General features: G+C 34.3%; 2 protein-coding genes across 3 annotated transcripts; one reads left to right on the forward strand and one right to left on the reverse strand.

The window, feature by feature from the left end:
* The first annotated feature begins 4,578 nt into the window (after positions 1-4,578).
* LOC108810076 (protein HIGH ARSENIC CONTENT 1, mitochondrial) lies at positions 4,579-6,265 on the forward strand. The gene is made up of 6 exons (XM_018582207.2): positions 4,579-4,734; positions 4,832-4,912; positions 5,044-5,117; positions 5,205-5,275; positions 5,787-5,840; positions 5,918-6,265. Exons 1-6 carry the CDS (start codon positions 4,712-4,714, stop codon positions 6,038-6,040), a joined length of 426 nt encoding a protein of 141 aa, XP_018437709.1. The 5' UTR covers positions 4,579-4,711; the 3' UTR covers positions 6,041-6,265.
* Positions 6,266-11,877: 5,612 nt separating this feature from the next.
* Positions 11,878-16,619, reverse strand: LOC108813223 (AT-rich interactive domain-containing protein 3). Of its 2 annotated transcripts, none has more exons than XM_018585715.2 (13): positions 16,462-16,619; positions 13,962-15,914; positions 13,846-13,885; positions 13,672-13,724; positions 13,560-13,605; positions 13,314-13,406; positions 13,124-13,225; positions 12,973-13,027; positions 12,821-12,881; positions 12,667-12,733; positions 12,536-12,586; positions 12,349-12,441; positions 11,878-12,235 (listed from the first exon to the last, which is right to left on the reverse strand). In XM_018585715.2, the coding sequence occupies exons 2-13, from the start codon at positions 15,899-15,901 to the stop codon at positions 12,134-12,136; spliced, it is 2,703 nt and encodes a 900-aa protein (XP_018441217.1). In that variant the 5' UTR covers positions 15,902-15,914; positions 16,462-16,619; the 3' UTR covers positions 11,878-12,133. The 2 variants fall into 2 exon arrangements, with proteins under 2 accessions (XP_018441217.1, XP_018441216.1); XM_018585714.2 differs by having other exon boundaries at positions 13,118-13,225; positions 16,462-16,618.
* Positions 16,620-22,316: the final 5,697 nt, after the last annotated feature.

The raw sequence follows: 22,316 nt of genomic DNA on the forward strand, positions 1-22,316 counted from the left end.
ACTTATATATATGTTCACCCGTGCAAGGCACAAGTCTTACCTAGTGCAATTATAACATGGATACCATGTAATTATAACATGACTTAACAAAATTATAACGTAAAGTTCAATTATAGAAATTCAAATACAAAAACATAAAATATATGGTCGTTATTATAATTAAGAAAAATTACAAGGAAAATAACTTTAATCTTAGAAAACAATTATTGTAAACTTACATACCAAAAAAATTAATAAAATTTAAATTAAATTAATCATTTATTTAATTTATTATTATTTTATATATTTTAATGTTTCTAAGGAGAAAAATCAATAGATGTTAAAATTGTATTGTCATTATTATATTATTTTATCAATATTATAATATTATTTTAAAAAAATTATTACATTATGTTAAGATTATTTTAACATGATCAATTTATTATAAATATTTACATTTTGACAAGATTTTTAGACATTTAAATAATCTTTATATCATATCAAATATTAAAATTTATATAAATATTTATACTTTTTGGTGGATAGTCAAGTAAGTAAAGCTATATTTGAGTTTATTATTCAATATTAAAATATATATTTAAAATTTAATTGCGATAAAATAATTTAATTGAATGATTATCAATATGATTTATTAAGATTAATAAGTATCTTTTATAATTTAAAGTATTTTTAACTAAAACCGATAAAACAAAAGATATTAATTTTATTCTTAAAAATAAATAAAATAGTATAAAATTATTATTTTTAAAAATGGAGATTAGTTTATTAAAAATAAATTAGTTTTAAATATAACCAAATTAAAAAATAAAATAAAACAAAACTACAAAATTTTACTTTATACTTTTTTTAAATGAACTTAAAACTAGTTGTAATAAAATGCATATTAAAAATAAATTATTTTGACTTTTATTATTTCTGCACACGGGGCAGGAAACTATCTAGTGCACTACTAAATCTGATGAAGATAAAGGAAGAAGAAGATTAAAAACAAAAAGAAGCAGGAGATCATAGAAAGTCATAAATGTTGAATTAGATTGACCGGAAAACAAAATACGCTTTTAAACTAGGTAGAAAATTGAGATGCATTCGAAATAGTAACTAGATTTTGATTTTTTCCTATTAAAATATCATTTGTAATTTTAAGATATTTTATAGTTATAAGAATATGTGTTTTTTGAAACTTTAATTATAAGAATATGTGTTTCAATATTGCATTATCTAATATGGTTTTATTTTTTAGGAATTTAAAATTTAATAAATTATTATTAGTTGTAAAATATTATTTAAAGCCAAAAACTTATCATTATATAACAGTTAAAAAAACAACAGTTTTAAAATATTGAAACACATATTGTTATTTATATACTTATAAATAGTTTAATATGGTTATGAATTTTTAGAAAATACTGAGTATATTGTTTAATGCAACTCTAGTAATATTGTTACTTAGTTTTTTATGTTTTCTTAATTCTTCTTAAACAATATATTTAATTATACATATTGTTACAAAATATATTTTACAAGCGATTATGATGAATCAATCTAAATATAATTAAATATAATTTATATTTAATATATTTAATACCAAAATAAAATTGTGATTCAATTGAAAAACAGAACAACCTAATATAATCGGGAAAGTAGTAAACCGATCTAAATTTTTATATACGAAATTACCTATTTAATTAAGATAACAACATAATTTTATTTAAATACAATATTCCTTTACTTTCCATACATATAGACTATAAAATTATTAAAACTTATCAACAAGTGAAAATGCAGATTAAATCATTATAATTTAATTATTTTATGAATATTTATACCTGTTCATAAGCATAAGAAAGTCCTCTGGTTATATATATTTTAGGGGAAAAATATAACAAAGAACAATGGTTATGCCAAAATCAGAAGATAATGTTGGAATATACATTCTACACATAAGAGAAATTATATTATACATTTTAGAAAACGTAAACAAAAATACAAATTTATTTTGCTCACTTTATATACACTAAAACATGTAAATTATTCAGCTGAGTGTATTGCCTTTTTCATATTTTCTGATTTGTATACAGTGTTTTTAAAAAGACAATTATCAATATGAGATTATTTATTTCCAATATTATGTTCTACCAAAACCGAATATTAATTATATAGAACTAACCTTTATCTTTCTTTTAAAGAAATACATCTTAGTTTTTATTATAACAAAAAATAATTTTTAATATATTTCACAAAAAGAAGTAACCAAATTCGAAATTGTTATTAAATTATTAAAAATTATATCTAATAATTTTTATCATTAATGAATAAAAACATTCAACGGCATCCGATACAAATGACTTTTTTAGTTTTATTCAACAGTTATTTTATTAATTATAATAATTGAATATCATAATACATTATAAGCATCCAACAAAATGAGCCTATTATATTTTTTTAAACTAACAATTTTAGCTTAAGCAAAGCTAAACATGATTATCTTTTAAAAATATTAAAATACTGAAGAATAAAATCTCTAGTAAATTATTAAGCTCTTTTAAGGTACTGTAATATCTATTTTGTAGTAAAAAAGGGTACAAAGTTTAACTAGACAGATTCAAAATAGATGATAACTAGGTTGGTTTGCCTATCACACTTAATATAAAATTGAAAAACTCACATGCCAAAAGTTCAAACCAAAGTCAAGACTAAACACAAAACAAAAGAAATGTTATATTTTCTAGATAAGAAGAAGAACTATAAGAATGACCTGTCTTTTTTTTTGCAACTTATCTGAAAGATATCCAGATTTTTAAGGGAAGTTTCAATCAAGAAGTCATATACTATACCCCGAATACAAAATTTATGGAAGGACCGTCTCGCATATTATGATAGAAAACAATCATTCTTTGTTGTTTATATGAACATGAAGTTACCAATTTGATTTACAGGGTCTTTGTGGAATAATGTTTATGTAGCTGGCCAAAAAAACAAGATGAAGAGACGTGTCAATTTAGAAATGGTAAACCATTACCTTGAAGGAACGACACCGATACAAGAGGACGGAAGCAAGCCATTGATGCAGAATCACCAACCAAAAGACAGACCAAGTATGGCTGAAACCTTTTATGACATTCGTCACTTTCGAGAAAACCGATAATAATAAAATATCATAATAATAACAGCAATTTCTATTTATAAACATTCTAAAGTCAACATCCACGTCAACAAAATACCATAAAATCAAATCTGTAAATATTGTTAACATCCAAAATATAGATAATAACATAAAAGCGTAAGTTCGAAAATACTAAATAACATAATAGATAAAAGTCAAAAGACCTAAAAACTGATAAAGATAGAAGTGATGAAAAGTCCAAAAGTCCAATAGCACCCCAAAGCATCCATCCAGTAAAATTATTCATGTTCTGCAGTCTCACCTTAAAGAAGCAAGAAGGAGGAGTAAACAACATGGGAGTCACTCATTGAAGTATAGAACGCTACCCCGAAGTCCGCTGACCCGGCCATAACACTCCAAATAAATATAATTTAAATCTAATACATGTCAAAAACGGTACCTAAAGTACCCAAACAACAAACAATGGTCCTAGCGAGGTGCACACTCGCTGTCCACTAACAGGCCAAAAATATAACACCCGTCCAAGATAGTGCTCGATTACACCGCCTGTAGACGATTTATCGACCCACCTAGGTTACGGCTTAACCGGTCGACTAAGGCCACCGTAACCTCCAAACAATCAGGCATACAAAAGTCCGTCTTTGCATCCATCTACAAACAATTCTAACTAACAATTTACTTTAAGTGAAACAAAGAATATTGAATCATCTAACGTCCTAGTTCCAGTTTAATCAAAGAAGCTAAATTACTAATAAGCAATGACAGACTCGATTTTACACGAACATATTAGAAATAAAGTATATTTATTCGAACTCCTAAGCCAAGTAAGAGAAGTTCGGGAATAGGTCCTCACCTTAGCAAATGTGGAAAAATGGTGTTTAAGAACTCCAGCTGCTCAAATAGACTCCAAATCGGAAAAATCACCAGCGACGGTGGAGGCGTGGCGGTGATGCGGCAGTGGCTTCCCAGCAGCCAGGCAGGGCAGCTCCGGAGAATGGGGGTCGGGGACGGTGGCGCGTGTTGCTCACGTGCGGCGGCACCGGTGGTCTGTGGCGGCGTGTGTGGCTCACACGCTGGAGGGGGCAAAACTTTGGGCAGCAGTGCGGTTTCATCCGGGCTCCGAATGCGACGCGGTCGGTGGCTATGGCTTCTTATCGGCGAGAGGAACACGATGGTGACCTAGGGTGATGATCGGTGGTAACGAGCTGGCACATGGTGGCTCTGGGGACGAGCTCCGGCGACCCTCTCTCATGGGCTTCTGGAAATAGGTTTGGGCTTTGACGGACTGCACATGGGCCGGGTAATGGGTGATGACACCTTTTGTTGTTTCTTATTTTTACCTCTTTTAGACTCTCTTTTTTTTGTTCACAATCTTATTAGACACTAATCGTGAGATCCGCGTCATAAAAATAAAAGAATCGTTGGTCAACTTATTTGTTACACTTTATAATTGGATAAATTAACATATATGTGATCAAGTTGTATAATTTTAAGCCGTATTCATATCTTCTTTCTTCAACCTTTATCATATCAGAAGAAGACCCTCACAAAAGAAGATCTAACAAGACATCTCTTCAAGGCTTTCTGATGGAGCAAACAAACACAAAGACGTGAGAATAAAATCAAATATTTATCCTAATTATGTATTAGCTCATATATATATATCAATCTTGAGTCTTAGATTTCTGCTGTCACGTTATTGTACAGTGTTGAAGATGTTGAAAGTGTTGATGTCTATACAGCAAAAGGTTTGCTTACTGTTGGCCATCATAGATATCTCGATGTTAGGTAAGTATAAAATATATATTATTTCATTTTTCCTTCTACTTATATATGTTTTTTTTTTGTAAAACTGGCTTCTACTTATATATGTTTTATATCATATATAATATTCTTGATCTTTTTGCGTAATTTTGTAGGACAAATGAAGAATTCGCAAAGTGCCACTTTGAGGATGCCTTGAACATACCTTACATGTTCAAAACAGATGAAGGTTTTTGAAAATTTGCAGGAAAGTCATAATGCAAAAAATTCTTACAATAATTTCTTTAAAAGAAAAACTATTGTGAATTGTTTGTAGGTAGGATTGTAAATCCGGATTTCCTTCCTCAAGTAGCATCGGTTTGCAAGAAAGATGACAATCTGATCGTGGTAAGCTTCGCTTAATCATGAATATTTTTTTCTATCAAATATTGGATTTAGATTTTTTTTAGTTAATATAATTTATATTTTTGATAGAAAAGGGTGTGGTCTTAAACTCTTTTTTACAAGATTAGAGATCCCCCAGAAATATAAACCCAACTTTTAGAGGGAAAATTAACAACAAAAAAAGGGAGAGAAAAGGCAATGCTTATTTCATTGAAATTGATCAATGATTACAAATGAAGAATTGGCCTCTGTTTATATAAAACATTTTAAATTGGACATTAGGATCAAAACGATCTAATGGTTTACACTGAAAGATGAAAAAGAAAATTGAAAATGTAATAAGTGATGACTGTTTGTATATTAGATAGAAATTAATATTAAGAATGATTTATATGGATATTTCTAGGGATAGAATTCTTAGGAAATATCCTATAAATACTCTAAAATTATCTAAAATGTTTTTTTTGAAGAAAAAAATCATCTAAAATGTTCCTCATACTATTTTTGGTTTAAGGCTTGTAACTCTGGAGGAAGAGCAACTCGTGCTTGCGTCGATCTTCTCAATGCTGTGAGTCCATTCAACAACAGTATATACACAAAATGCATCGTACTTATTTTATACATTCGTATCTATATACTCTGCAGGGGTATGAGCATGTGGCTAACATAGAGGGAGGCTACTCGGCTTGGGTTGACGCTGGTTTCGCTGGCGATAAATCTGCAGCAGAGCTCAAGACCGCTTGCAGGTTCCGCCCTACGGACAACTAAACCAGCCCAGTCTTGTTATTCACTAAAACATCTCTATTTTTATATATAACCGGTTTAATGCAAAAAATATATATATGAAATTGAAGTTGTGATGTTGTATTTGTGATGTTGTATTAAGTTTGTTTCGAGCTCGATGAAGCTGTCTGCATGGAGTGTTACATTGGGCATGTTCATTTGTGCATCGAGATAGATCATCTGAATGGAAATGATAATTAATGTTGGTTTTGTGTTAAAATGAGAGTAAAATGAGAGTCGATGATTCACTCAAATGACTTTTAAAATTTTAGCTAAAATAATACTAATCAAGATGAGTAAAATTAGTGCATCTGGATGTGGTAAAATGGACTTTTAATTCCCAAACTATTTGTAATATGTAATTTAAATACTCAAGTTTCACTTGCTCGATTTTGTTCCCCAATTTAATGTTAACTTAGCAATTTAAAGATCCAAAAAGTCAGACGTGAAGTTATTAACGTTCCGTTAGTTTTTACGTTGGTGTTTGAAAGTAATACAAGCGACTGAAGATGCCGACATCTGGTTTGGAGTTAACACTGAAAACAAAATTTTGACTGCTGCGGAGGAGAGCATTGGAACTGAGCATCCAAGATGGAAGCCTCCTCCCCAAGACACTGAATGTAATATTGGCATCGCTTTGTCAGGAAAGTGTACGCTCAGTGGTGCGTCGTGGATCCTTAGGAATCATAACGGAACCCCCATGGTGCACAGTAGGCGGGCATTCTCAGGGGTGCAATCACGGTTAGAAGAGGAGCTGATGGGTTTCTGGTGGGCAATTGAGAGCTTGGCATCATTGCATCATTGAAATATTACTCTCGAGTCCCATTACATGCTGCCCAGGGAGGCTCTCCTGCATCCTGAGAAGTTTCCTGCGTTTCAAATCTTATTAGCAGGATATCTCTGATGCTACCTGATAGAACAAAAATCAGGATCACTCTACCGGTACGGAAAGATATGAACTCCGAAGAGAACTGATGGATTGAACGGTGACACAAAGGTTTTTGGAATGATCCAATGATTTTGTGCAGAAACAAAGGAAGAGACAAAACAAGTCCAATGATGATGAGAAGAGGGTCAAAAGTGGTGATCGTCCCTTCACCAAAGCCAAAAGAAGCAGCTGTGATATGATTGATAAAAAAGAGTTTCAGACTTATGCCAGCTTGGAGAAGATGTTGCATAAGGCAATTCATGCTATCTGGCAACTCAAAAAGAAGGGAAACACCAACACTTCTCCTGCACCAAAACATCAAAGTAATCTTTCTTCTCTTTCAAATTCAGATTTGAAAACTAATGTGTTGTCTTCCGATAAAAGCAAAGCTGTGAAACCCACAAGCAAAGCTCATTCTACCAGGTGCTTCCAAATGCCATAGGATCGGACATTATGCTAACAAGTGTCAAAAGCAAAGACCGTTGGTGACTTTGGAGAATGAGAACGTTGAAACCAAGCCAGAAAAGGAAGACCATTTGCCAATTTTCAATGAATTCATACATGAGCCAATGGAGGGGCTAGATGAAGAACAAATATGTGGTCATCAAGCCAACCAAGAAAGGTTGAACCAAAATCGAGCACCGTCCTTTTTAGTTCATGGACACGGTCCATGATGGTGATCATGTCGACCAGCTTGATCCAACCGAGATTTTTCCATCAGATCGTGACACTACTTTGGAGCTAGATGAGCTGAGTGAGATAAGTGACACTACTATGAAGCTAGATGAGCTAAGTGACACTAACTTGGAGCTAAATGAGCTAAGTGACACTGAAGAAGGAGTTGGTTTAGCTGCTGGGCGAAATGAGCCTTTTTCGACCCACCGAAAAATTCATAACAAATTCAATTTGGGTCTGTTTACACCAAATTCGACCAGTCCTTTCCTGATGGTCTCCTACCCATTTGCATCAAGAAATATCAATAAAAGGAGTCAAAGTCGTGCCTAGGAAAAAGGCATTCAAACTCTGGTCAAAAGTCACAGTCCACATTTCGGTTTTCCATAAAAAGTTTTAGTTTTTGTTTGTGTTTTCTATGCTTCTAGTTTTCCACAATTATTTAAGTCTTTCTTTGACTCATTCTACTATAAATATGTAATCCATTTCATGAATAAAATCAGTTCATTTTGGTTTCATTTTTGTTTCTTTTCTCTCAGTGAGAGAGAGAGTTCTTAGCTAGTTCATCGGTTTGAACCGGCTTGTTGATTTGGTGGTCAGCCAACCATCTGTGTGTGTTGTTTGGTGGTTAGCCAACACATTCATCCGTTCTTTGGTGGTTAGCCTTAGATCGTTGGTATATCAAGAGTCATTATGCACCTCTTGACGATCCTATCAATTCATCCCAGTTCCAGAAGTGCCTTCGCCTTCTCGGTTCATATCCAACACCTGGCCAAAGTCATCCTCCCGATTTTGGGTCTATCACTACCTGCATTCTTCCCATGGAGCAGCAAAAAGCTGAGAGTGAGAGTGTAACTGGGGACTGTATATTCCATTAATTTTGCTAGACATGTTTTATCCTTGTATGATAGGAAAAATAGTAAACTAATTTTTAAAAATATAAGAAAATTGAAAACTATTTGAACTTATGATTATTTATATGTTTAATTTTTTTCTAAAAAAATATTAGAATCATATTTTATTTTATGTCCTAACTAGGATTAGAATACTATTTCTGACAATCTGCTTAGGATCTAACTGGTGACCAGGGAATACAAAGGACTAGTACATTTCTTACTATTCCTAATTATTTTTACCTTATATGAAATAGTTTTTTCTTTCCATTCCTTGTCATTCTTTTTATTCTAAAGGAATATAGAACAAATTTGTTCTTTACCAAAATTGATAAGTAATTTCATTCCTCTAAATTTATTCCTCTGCAATTTTTCCTAGTTATTCTTAATGTTCCGCTAATGGTCACCAGTTAGACCCTTAGTCCAACAATCGGATACTTAAAGTTCTTATACATAGACTTATCATGTGTATATAACGCAAACAAAACTTTTTGTATATTATATCTAAGTTTTAATTCGTTAGGTTATATTCTAGGAAGATATCGTTATTCTATCTTAACCTTGATTATAATTTATAGCCACGATTGTACGATTTACTTTCCATGTTTATGTGTCATAACTTATTTTGTCTTTTACCTTATGTTATACCTACGAAATAAACTTTCCATCCACTCTAGAATTTTCCGCACATAGTAGGATACGTATTACAGCCAAATCACAAAAAGATGGAAACTTCCATATATTTCGTTGATATCTGTATATTTCTCATAATTTTATTTTCTTTTTTATTTAATTTTATAAATGACAATATATTATGTATATATGCTTTTATATTCAAAATAAATTAATTGACAAGTTAAAGTAAATATATATATTGTACACAATACGAAAATTTAAAGTAAGAGTTCATATCTTAGAAAGTACTACAATCGAGCTTCAGGTGAACTCACTCTGGGTGTTTTTTAAATCTGTTGTATTGTTGTTATTGAAAACTATATACAACATGATGATGAATAAGATGAATAAAGAATAAATAAATCTTAGTCATATATATATATATATATATATATATATATGTATATTATTTATTTATTTTTGCTTATCTAGATTTTTATGTAAGACATATGTTAAATGTAGAAATGATTTAAACTTTGTTTTAATTTTAAAATGTTTTTTTCTTTCTATTGTCTTCCATCTTCAAAATAAAATACAAACTAACGTATACGCATATTTTTAACTTTGTTTATTTCAACCAATTGATTAGGTTCTTTTTTTTTGCAACTTCAATTGATTAGGTTCTTCGATCTAACGAAATGTGTGTTTAGGCAATATTGGTTTTATATAGATACCAAAATTCTCTCAATAGCTTGACCAAATAAACCAAAATTTTAATAGACTGTTACAATAAAATTAACAAACCAAAAATTTGGTTTACTAGAGATACTGAAATTCTCTTACTGTTTAGTGAAGATGAAATTCTAATGAAGAAAATTTTCACATATTTAAAATTGTGCCACATATTTAAAATTCTTTCAAATAATTTTCAAAGCAACAATTATACATATATATATATATATATATATATATATTGTTTATTAACCATGTAAGTTATATTTTTAAAACTAATCAAATCAATTCAAAAAGATATTATTTGCCTCAACATCATCCCATATATTCTACAACTACTTCACAAAGATTATTCAAAGCTCCAAAGAAAAATTAAAGAATATATAGAATACCAAAAACATCAAACTACATTACTCATTCATGTTTACGGTGTTAGACGTGTTATATTTTTCAAAAAATATGAACCCAATTTATACCAAAAATCTGTGTGATGAAAAAGAAAAAAAATCAAATTCAATAGTCTTAGCTTTCAGAAAAAAATATAAAAAATATTTAGTAAAACTGGTAAAAATACAATTATGAAAGGTTTTTTTAAAAGATATACAAATACCAAACTTCACCTATTAGTTACAAATATAAAAAATAATAAATTTAACATTTTCACTTGATTTTATACGATATCAAGTGATTTTATGCATCGTAAAAATAATAAAACACTTGATTTTTTTAACTTTGATGTTTAATTTATATTCCCTCTATTTTAAAATTATCAATGTTTTGGAGAAAAAGTTGTTTTTAAGTATATATAATTTTTCATTTTTGATGTATTTTAAAAATAAACCGTAAAATTCTAAAACATAAATTATGATTAATAAATTTTGATTGGTTAAAATTATAGAAATAAGTAATTATAGAAATAATGGATTTACGATCAAAATTTCAGATGAATTTAATATGTATAGAAATTTTGAAACATACATTTTTGTAAAGATTAATTTTTAGACAAACAGACCTACGTGCCGTACATTTTCCGTCTGGTAAATCATCTATCTTATTAAAACAGAAACATTACAACTTCTTCTAGGTGGATTTTTAAGTTGGACCTTATGTAATTAATGTTATATTAATCTACTTATTATTAGACATGCTTTTTTATAAATAATTAATATCAACTATTACCATAGTTTTTCACTTCTTACTTTATTATTATATCCATTACGCATGTTTCCTTATATTACATATATTTTACTATAAGCTAGATACATCCACTAGCATATTATACTATAAAATAGATTTTAATAATACATCTACTAACATATAATACTATACGACAGATTACTAATAATACAATATATTATATGTATTCATTAAATTGCATCTATCAATATTAGCAATACTACGAAGACGACTAACTCTATATTTTGGACCTATAAACCATGATATACTAATTTATAACAAAATGATATTACTATTTCAAATTAGTTTTTATAAAAATTATTTGTAGCAGCAATTTGTTATATAAGATAAATTTAATCAAAGACCCAAATCTTTTTTTTTTCATGTTCAGAAAAAAGAGACCTACGAATATATATCATTAAGTTAGCCAAAAATCTTCCGAATAAATAGTAAATCTCACCAACCCAAAAATGAATTAAAATATTATGTTTAAAATTTAGCTCACTGGGTTGGGTATAAATCTGTTCATTTCAGATATGAGTTCTTCGAGTTCTCAACATTTGGATCTAAGTAGATATTTGATTTGTCCGGATCAATTTTTTTTGGTTCCAGATCATTTTAACTTTTTTATATTATAAATCTTAAATAATATACAACATGTATATAAAATATGTGAATCGAAAGATAAACCCGCGCAGGCGCGCGGGTCATGATCTAGTACGGATTAAAAACGATCAGAATGATATCCAAATGGATTATTTATATGAATGTATCATCTATGATGGACAAACAAAAAAGGCCCAAAATGTGGAAATTAAACCATATGGCACTTAATAGAAAAGGTTTAAATAACTTGTGCTACAAACCAATGGTGACATTTAAAGATCTAATTAAAGAGAAGAGAGACCATGAACTAGATAGCCTAATTAAAGTATCCTAAAGTGGGCTCTCTCAAGTTGTGTGTCATGTTCTCAATCATAATATACAGACAAAAGACTTTCTACCATTCTTCTTTATCTGTCTCCAATCTTCAAAGGCTGTGTTAAAAACTGTAAAACGTTTCTAATCAGATTGCTCAAGTGGCACACGGACAAATAACTGTCCGTTTAAGGTTACCACAGCCGATGTATGATGCGGATCAATTCTTGTCGGTAAACTGACCACCTGCAATTTAACAAAATGTCATTCAACACTCTATATAATCAAATCCTGTAACATGTTACATTCTTATTAGTCAAAAGAAAAAAAAAAACATGTTACGTTCTTGGTAACATTACCTTTTTGAAAGGAGTTGCTCCCCATGGATTCATAGGGTTCTCTGGTTCGCCACTTATTACCAACCGTCCTGCCGGATCTGATTGGACTCGGACCTGTGTGTTATTTGCCAAGATAAGTTCACATGTATACAAAACGAGTATGTACATAGATTCTACTCCAAGTGTGTGTGTGTGAGAGAGAGCTAACCTCTTCACGGACTAGTCCTGGGACTAATGCATACACCTCAAAGCAATCTTCCTGCACGTATTTGAAGAGGTTATTAACTAATACAAATAAAACCTAAAGTGATTGCTCAGATTTTGAAGAAAGCAACACACCGTCCTCTGTACGTTAATCTTCACCCAGTCAGCTGGTGGTCCAACATCAACAACTGTCACATCCAACCTAGAAAAAAGGGGAAAACCGAATCAGAATTTCAAATGTGAAATTTCACACGTTCTAAAGCCAAGATCAAGAAACTAATAACCATACATAGGTCTAGACACTTGGATAGCATGTTCAGTAGACGAAGGCCTCTTGCGTTTCAGTAAACCTGATTGACATTGTGAGAAGAAGTATAATGAGATAAAAGATTCAATAATACAAATGAGAACAAAGACTCCTTCATCGAACAGAACTCGTACCAGGAGTGTTTCCTATCTGTTTTTCGCGCTTTTGATGAAGAACTAAATTCTTATCCTACAAATTACAAAACACTGTGCAGCTCAGACGACGGCAACAGAGATGTAGAGTGAATGTGATATGTTTAGTAACAAGATTCTGTAGGACCTTAACTGAAGGGTCATTAACTTCACCGTTCCCATTAAGACGCTGTGAATTCCAACCTTGCATAGCACGTGCTGCTGAATCTCTTCTTGCTCTACCAGATCCAGAAGCCTACAAGATGCATGATACGATAGTCATCATAAGAAGAGGAAGACCAAACAAAAACTACAGATGCATGATACGATAGTCACGATCTCACCTGGTTATCAATATTCATCGGTTCTGGTTCCATAGCAAGGGGTATATGTAGTTCACCCATCATAACTTTATGCCGCTCATATTCAAGAAGAGCCTGAAGAAACGATATAACGAATACAAGATGTTTACTGAATATTAAGAAAAAGATATATCTTTAGAGGATTCACAGTTTTTCAGACATTTAAACTCTGTTTCAGAAGGACTGAAGCAAAAGAGTACCAAAAGAGAGTTCATATAGGCTTCTCACCTTTTCGTAAAAACCTCGAAAAGTCCATGACACTGTTGTACATGTCCTGGACAAACAATTAAGCAACTAATTAGAACAACTTCTTGGGAATATGTAAAAACATTCTTCTTACTTTGGGGGCCTGAAAGACTCTCCTACTTGCCGCCATAGTTTGCATCCAGTAACCTATTCAGAATAAAGCATAAGCTAATAATATTAGAGGATCAACAAAGAAAGGATGAAATGCAAAAGGCCACATTTGCTAGTCAGCAAAGATGCTGCCATCTTCATCTGGCGCATTGCGTACCTTGTCATAACCGCCCAATCTAATTACAGCTCTCCACAACCTTGCACCAAAGAAATTAATCGAATGTTAGCTCTTCACAACCGCCCAACCTAAATAAAGATGGGAAGCAAGCTTACTTAAGGCAGTTTAGTCCCTCCCCATAAAATTTTGGAGGTTTAAAGTCCATGCTTCTCTCTCTAAAGAAGTGGTATAGTTCTTTCATAAAAGCAGATTGATCCTCCTCCGTTCCAGATTCATTGCCATCCGACGTATCATCCAAGAGGAAGGAGCGCTTTGCGCTCAACGTCCCATCTAAACCAGATGGTGGCTGACATACTTTATGGACCCCATTATTCAAGCCTCCAGTTACCCCTACTTCAGGCTTTGTATCAGAAGAGACAACACAAGGAGGACCAGGTTCACGTCTCACTGATGCATTCTCATTATCAGCATCACTTCTCTCAGGTACAGAATAATCTTCCTTTTCAGCATTACAAAAGTCGACATTCACATCGTTGTTATTAGTAGAGTCAATATCAGCATCAGTGACCAATTTAGAATCAGGTACATCGAGTTCCATGTCTTCTATAGGTTCAGCCTCAAGTGTAGCAACTCCTTCGTTATGCTCAGATGAAATCTGGGTAGCGGGCAAGACAGACAACCCTTTGTCACTGTCTCCTGAAACTCCAGCAGCCAAAACATCAGAGAGTTTGTAATTTTCTGTAAAATGTTCAGTGTCAGGCATGTCTGGCTCCTTTTCCACATTCACTGAGGTTTCTACGAGAGGCTCGGATGGCTTATCATCCTCCAGATTTGATACGGTCTCAGGACCAGGCACCTCTGGTCCCTTTTCAACCTCCATTGTGGTTCCATGAGCATGATCTATCGGCCCACTTCCATCGTCAGCCAAATTCATATTGCTAGCCTCGCCCTCGTCTATCTTGTCATTGTCCTCCTCAAAAACTTTGGTATCAGGAATGACTAGAAACTCTTTATGTTCTCCTGAGGATATGATGTCATGTTCTTCTGCAGTTTTGTCCTGCTCCGTTACAGTATCAGCATGATGAAGCGGTGATCCTTTGTCCTCCGAGAGTTTGGAATCAGGAATGATTGGAAACTCTTCCCGTTCTCCTGAGGATATCATGTCATGTTCTTCTGCTGTTTTGTCCTGCTCCATTGCAGTATCAGCATGATGAAGCGGTGAACCTTTCTCCTCCGGGATTTTGGTGTCAGGAAGGACTGGAAAGTCTGTAAGGTCTCCTGAGGAAATCATGTCATCTCCTTCTGCAGTTTTGTCCTGCTCCATTACAGTATCAGCTTGATGAAACGGTGATCCTATGTCCTCCGAGAGTTTGGTATCAGGAGTGACTGTAATCTCGGTGTGGTGGTCTCCTGAGGATGTCATGTCATATTCTTCTGCAGGTTTTACCTGCTCCATCACAGTATTAGCATGATGACGTGGAGATCTTTTATCCTCCGAGAGTTTGCTATGAGGTACTGTGGTCGTTTCTTCATGGACTACTGCAATATCTTCGTCAATCATGACAGAATCTCTGTCATCTCTCAAGACATCCGAACTTACTTTGTTGGACGCAATGTTCTGTTCTAAAGTGTCTTCCACAGTAGGCTTGATAAACCCTTCTTCAGGATCTATAACACCTGAAGGAGGAGGACTTGGACGCCGGTTCGCTTCTAACTGAGAATTCTTCTCATCACCAATCTTCGATAGATCATCTTCGGCCTTCTCAAGGGTAGAAGCATGAGAAGTGTCTTCTTCAGGAGAAGGAGTTGTTTCTAATTGAGAATTCTTCTCATCATCAATCTTTCGTGGATCATCATCGTTGGTCGCCTTCTCAAGGGTGGAAGCATGAGAAGTAGCTTCTTCAGTGACCATGGGAGAAGGAGAATCCTTATGTTCACTTTCAGAACCGTCCTCTCCTACTGTCTCTTTTGGATTCTTATCATCTGTTCCCATAGCATTACCTATACTCTGCTGTTCAGTCTCAATTTGTTTATCGGTTTCCGTAGCAGTATCTATACTCTGCTGTTCAGTCTCCATTTCTGTTATATTCTCCATTTCAACAGCATTCCTATACCGATTTACACATACAGGGAAACTTTATCAAATAACAATTCACTCATAATTAAGATAAACCCCAAAAACATAATTGAAAAAATAACAAATAATTGGGAGGAAGCCTTACGGATTTGTGAGAGCAATGAGATTAATTCAACAAATCCCCAGGATACGTTTGGTTCTTACTTAGGTTTTTTAGTGTTGTAATAATTAAATGAGGATGAAGAATCGTTTCTGAACCTAACCAAACATCAGTGTTTCAGATAAACAAGAACATAGCATAACCAGACATAAAAAAAGAGCAAAACTCAAAAGCAAACAAAGAAATAAAGCAATAACATATTCGCGTCAATTTCTAAGACAGTTAAAGAAGGTAACACCTTTTCTAGAGTTGTTTAATCCAACCAAGAAGGCATTTTAGTCCTAACAGTAACACAAGTGAAAGAGGCTTATTCATACAAAATTTCATGCTATACAAAAGTCGAAATTGGAATGAAAGGTTATCTATTTTATGCAGTCAATTTCAGATTTAAAACAAAAAAGAAGGGAACTTTACAAACCTCGAAAGAGAATTTTCGCAGCTCCTCCTTCTGCAGTGTCTGAAAACACCCACACACTTTCAATCGAAATTGGAACAAAGCAAATCGAGGGTTTCAATTAGAACCGGGGTTTCAAGGTTTTGGGCTCACGGGCTTCGGCCTACTCTGGTCCCGATCGGCAGCATTAGCTTTTTAAGCCAACGTATATTAAAACAGAAGTTATCGTTTCCCTTTATGTGTAATTTTTTTTAATTTGGATCAATTTTATAAAATTTATTAAATTTTACATATGTTATAATATCTTCTTCATATCTTATTTTTATTAGAAATCTAAATAAATATTTGAAAGAAGATTCTATTAAATTCATTCTCAATCTATAAAAAAAAATAAAAATTCTGTAAAATACTTTTAACAGTATCCAAAATTTTGTTTTCTCTATTACGTAGGTCCAACTTAATTTAATTTTCACATATATTTCAAATTTATAAACAAAAAAAAATTAAAAAATACAAATTTATAAATCACACAAACATTATTATAAAATTAGATAATATATAACATCTAATTTTATTAACTTATTGATAAAATTTATTATATAATCTATAACATTTTAATATTTAAGAATATTATTATGCTTCAATATATGTTTAGTTATTGTTTAAAATGAAAAATTAAATTTTATCATACTTTATTTATTATCAAATTAACATAATTATTATATTGAACTAAATATGATAAAAATAAATTAAAATGATACATTAATATATCTTATTTTCATAAATAGAAATATTTGTATTAAGATAAAATAATATGTTGTCAGACGGGATAACATACTATAAACTTATCAAGGTGTACTTCTAAATATAATGGCTACAAATATGGGAAAATTGTCTTTTAAATCCTGAACTTTCAAATTTGGTTCAAAAAAGACATGAACTATTGTTTGGACCATTTAAGGCACAAACTTATTTTGACAAACCGTTTAAAGCCTAGAATTAATTTGACTAAGCCATATTCAATACGTCGTTATCTCGGCTAACGACACGATTAAACGGGGTTAACTTCCGTTTACTGTTCCCGTTAAACCTAAGCTACGTCGTTTTGAAATTAGAAAAACCCCTAAATTTCTATCTTCTCAAAATTGCAATCCCTAATTTCCCAAAACAAAAACCCAATCACTTCTGAGTTTCTGCCTCAAGAGCCCTTGCTTCACGACCAGCTGCTCTTGCTTCACGAGCCTCTGCTCCACGAGCCTCTGCTCCACTTCTGTCACTCATTGATTCAGCATCTTTCTTCTTTCTTCGTCGATAAGGTAATTTATCCTTTGGATCCCTTTGTCTCTCATCATTCTCGCCGAAATTGAATCAAGAGTTTGTATTTTTGATTGGGTTTTTGATTTGGGAAACTAGACATTGCGATTTTGAGAAGATGAAAATTTAGAGGTTTTTCTAATTTCAAAACGACGTAACTTAGGTTTAACGGGAACAGTAAACGGAAGTTAACCCCGTTTAATCGTGTCGTTAGCCGAGATAACGACGTATTGAATATGGCTTAGTCAAATTAATTTGAAGCTTTAAACGGTTTGTCAAAATAAGTTTGTGCCTTAAATGGTTCAAGCAATACTTCAGGCTTTTTTCGAACCAAATTTGAAAGTTCAGGATTTAAAAGACAATTTTCCCCTACAAATATATATAATTGTCACGATTTTGTATAGTTTTTAGGCATGTATGGGATCCGTTGGACGCTCTACATGTGAATGGTTTTGCGAAACAACAAAATCAAGAAAGCAACATCATAAACTTAAAGATATTTTCATATTTCACAACATGGACGTGATCAAGAAATTGTCAGAGTCAGAAACAAGAATTGGAGACTTTACCTTCTGTTTTTGAGTCCTTGTAACATCGTCGCCAAGAGTTCACAAGAGTAGCCATGTATTTGCTGATGCAGCATCATCAAGATTTCCACTCGAGACTACCCCTTTATTTTTATTTTTTGAATTATATGTAAAATTAATTCAGAAAAAGTAGTTGTTACAGCTTTTAGCTACAGAAACAGAGCAGAACTTCTTCATATCCTTTTAGCTTCTTTGGGAGCATTATTAGGCACTGATTGCGAATCTGCCTATCGATGAATTTTACAAGGCAAGCCGTTGAGACAGGTTGTGAGCCATGCCGACGATTGTTCCTTCCCTCCATATTGAGTGTATCGCCACTTGGAAGCAATACCGCAGTAGGAAGAGCTTCTTTGTGGTGTGAGAGTGATCTGCAAGGAGCGCGATGATGTTATGCCAGTGATGTGTGAACCGAGATAACAAAAGCTTCCCGAGAAGACCCTTCCATATCTCATACGAGTAGGTGCATTCAAAAAATAAATGTTCTCGTGTTTCCAGATGTTGATTGCAGAAGATACAGCCAGCATCAATGTTCATATTCCAGAGAAGCATTCGATCACCCGTTGTTAAACGGTTGTGCAATGTTAGCCAACATCTCTTTGTTTCAAAGGAAACAACATCTCTTTTGAATCTTAATGATGCTGCATTTGCAACTACCGGCTGTTAGCAACTATCATAGGCTAGATCTTTTGCCTTATTCATCAAGAACCCAAACAAAACAACCACAGACGAAAAACCCTTGCATGCTTAAAAAAGAAAATTTTTATTCATTTATAAAAATGAAGTTTGTCTTCTTGATCGCCCTCACAGTCGCTGCATCTTATATGCATCTATCTCTCCTTCCTTTTCTTTTTATAACCGAAAGTTTACTACTCACACCTCGCGCATGATAATATTTTTATATATAATATGTAGCATCCCTATCCCCTGGGGATCGACCGGGGTTATCGAAAGGGAGTTGTAGACACGCGTATACCCTTATAGGCAACCCGCCATGTAAGTTACTGGTCCCATGAGTCGACGATCGCATTGCTTTCTTTGAAATTCCGATCCACCCGTATCCACACACTTCTACTTACAGTCCTGCACACAGGGAAAAGGAAAGGGAGGGTCTGAGTATTGGGTTACGCAGTGAAGTGACTCTAGACCAGCCTAGCCCGCAAGACACTCAATATTACTCTATGCGGGAGCTAGGGCTGATCCGCCACTGCAACAATAATGCATCAAGAATCACTTCATACAACATCATTTCTAGCAACCTAACGTTCAGTCAACATAATCAACACAGTCACTGATACACAGCAATCAATAATAGATAAGACCGACTCGACAAACACAACCGACTCAACTTCAAGAAAGGACCTATGACCGTTTACGGATGTCCCTACGGGTTCCGGTCTATCCTGGGCGGCGCCTCTTCCGAGCATCCGTCCCGCCCAGCTTCCTAAAGGCTACCCGGATTGCAGCATGTTGGCCACCTTGCTCTGTCTGCCTCCCGGCCATTCATAGCCTGACACAGCCACCTTTTTGGCTTGACTCGATCCTAAGGCGCCACTACACTTGCTTATTTATATCCCGCCCTCGCGCGGTTCCTTTCACATCACAACACATCACACCCTAGACTCTAGACGCCCACCCGTTCTCGGTGGTCCAAGCAGGACTACAAGCAAGATCCACTGACACTACCACTTTCTCAGTCTCATTCCCATACTCATACTCAAACACTTACACTTAGCCTCTTACTCATACTCAAGACGCCACCCGATATCGGTGTCACACACCCGTCACTTAGCACAAGAGTAATATGCACAACCAGTAAACAAGATGCTAAGAGAAATCTCTACTATCACATGGGACCAAACAACACGCAAGCAATCATCATATAATAGCCACATCAACACAAGGCAGTCCATTAATGTCCCTTTTAATCAGTATGAGCGTTCTTATGCAACATGATTCATGCATCTAACAACCTAGGTCCATCATGAACTACCAACCTAACTCCCAACAAGAACTAACCAGATCTAGTTCCAACAAGATTAATATAAAGGACTTGCGAGAGACTGGGTTCGGATCACCTCACCTTAACCTAGATCTGGACACAAGAGCGAGAGAAGATGAGATCTGAACCACCCGACTGATCAGCTACACCACCACCACACTACCTCGACACACGGCGATCACCACCTCAACCACCACCAAACCGCCGCCGACGAGGAGAGAGAGATCGGACGCCGCGGAGAGAGAGAGTAGAGAAGAGAGAGACGCGCGGAAGAGAGGAGAGAAGAGAGAGAGAAAAGAGAAAAGACGGCAGCGCAGGAAGAAGAGCTTGACGGCTAGGGTTTTCAGTTCTCCGGGAATCTCTGCAGAACTCCGCCTCAATTTTGTGAATAGGACAAAAAGGAGGTGGCTGCAGTCCTTTTTATAAGGATGGGAAGGAGAGACCTAGGTTTTCTAGTCAATCGGGCCGTAGAGAAGCCCGATCCCATTAGAAAATTATTGGGCCCGGGATAGGGATGTTACAATCTCCCCCACTTAATGGAATTCGGCCCCGAATTCAGCTTGTGTACTCCCAATACTTAACATCCCTCACCCAATATTTTTCCAACGGTTTCTGCAATCCAAGATAGCCCTTGGTACGAACTCACTGCGGCTTTATACTACTCCCATGTCACTCCAGGCGGTACTACTTGCTTCGAGGTTCATAGGTCTTCTTTGCTTTGCCTTTTTGTTCTCCCCCACTTCGATCAAGCATACCCATTTCCTAACACTCGTCATTTCGTCCCTGATTTCTGTGTGACACCCACTCGTCCCTTGCCCGCTAGTGGTTTCAAAATGTTAACCGAGGCGCTTATTACTATCCTTACTCGGCCCAATTGGTGATGTCGGCGTTGGTACCGCCAAAGACAATGGTTGAAAACTGGTTGTAACCCAGAAGCAAGATACTCTTCTTCTCCGTCCACCGTTTAAAAATGGACAGCGGTTGTGCACGGTCTTCTGCTTTAGCACTGTAGAAGTCAAGCAGTGGAGTGTCTTTGTCCTGCCATCTCACAAACTCTCTTTTCCAGATAGACAAAAATTCCCTTTGGAAGCACAACCAGTGGCTTAGCCTGAGGATACTTTGCAAGGAAGCTCTGCATGAAACTAATGATCATGAAGGTTTTCCAGAATCCGGAGCATGAGCCACGATACAATCCCCTTGTGGTGGAGCACCGCCCACAGCCCCAAATGGGTTTTTGATTTGGGAAACTAGACATTGCGATTTTGAGAAGATGAAAATTTAGAGGTTTTTCTAATTTCAAAACGACGTAACTTAGGTTTAACGGGAACAGTAAACGGAAGTTAACCCCGTTTAATCGTGTCGTTAGCCGAGATAACGACGTATTGAATATGGCTTAGTCAAATTAATTTGAAGCTTTAAACGGTTTGTCAAAATAAGTTTGTGCCTTAAATGGTTCAAGCAATACTTCAGGCTTTTTTTGAACCAAATTTGAAAGTTCAGGATTTAAAAGACAATTTTCCCCTACAAATATATATAATTGTCACGATTTTGTATAGTTTTTAGGCATGTATGGGATCCGTTGGACGCTCTACATGTGAATGGTTTTGCGAAACAACAAAATCAAGAAAGCAACATCATAAACTTAAAGATATTTTCATATTTCACAACATGGACGTGATCAAGAAATTGTCAGAGTCAGAAACAAGAATTGGAGACTTTACCTTCTGTTTTTGAGTCCTTGTAACATCGTCGCCAAGAGTTCACAAGAGTAGCCATGTATTTGCTGATGCAGCATCATCAAGATTTCCACTCGAGACTACCCCTTTATTTTTATTTTTTGAATTATATGTAAAATTAATTCAGAAAAAGTAGTTGTTACAGCTTTTAGCTACAGAAACAGAGCAGAACTTCTTCATATCCTTTTAGCTTCTTTGGGAGCATTATTAGGCACTGATTGCGAATCTGCCTATCGATGAATT

The sequence above is a fragment of the Raphanus sativus genome, chromosome 6, assembly GCF_000801105.2.
Source record: "Raphanus sativus cultivar WK10039 chromosome 6, ASM80110v3, whole genome shotgun sequence".
In the NCBI taxonomy this organism is placed as follows: domain Eukaryota; kingdom Viridiplantae; phylum Streptophyta; class Magnoliopsida; order Brassicales; family Brassicaceae; genus Raphanus; species Raphanus sativus.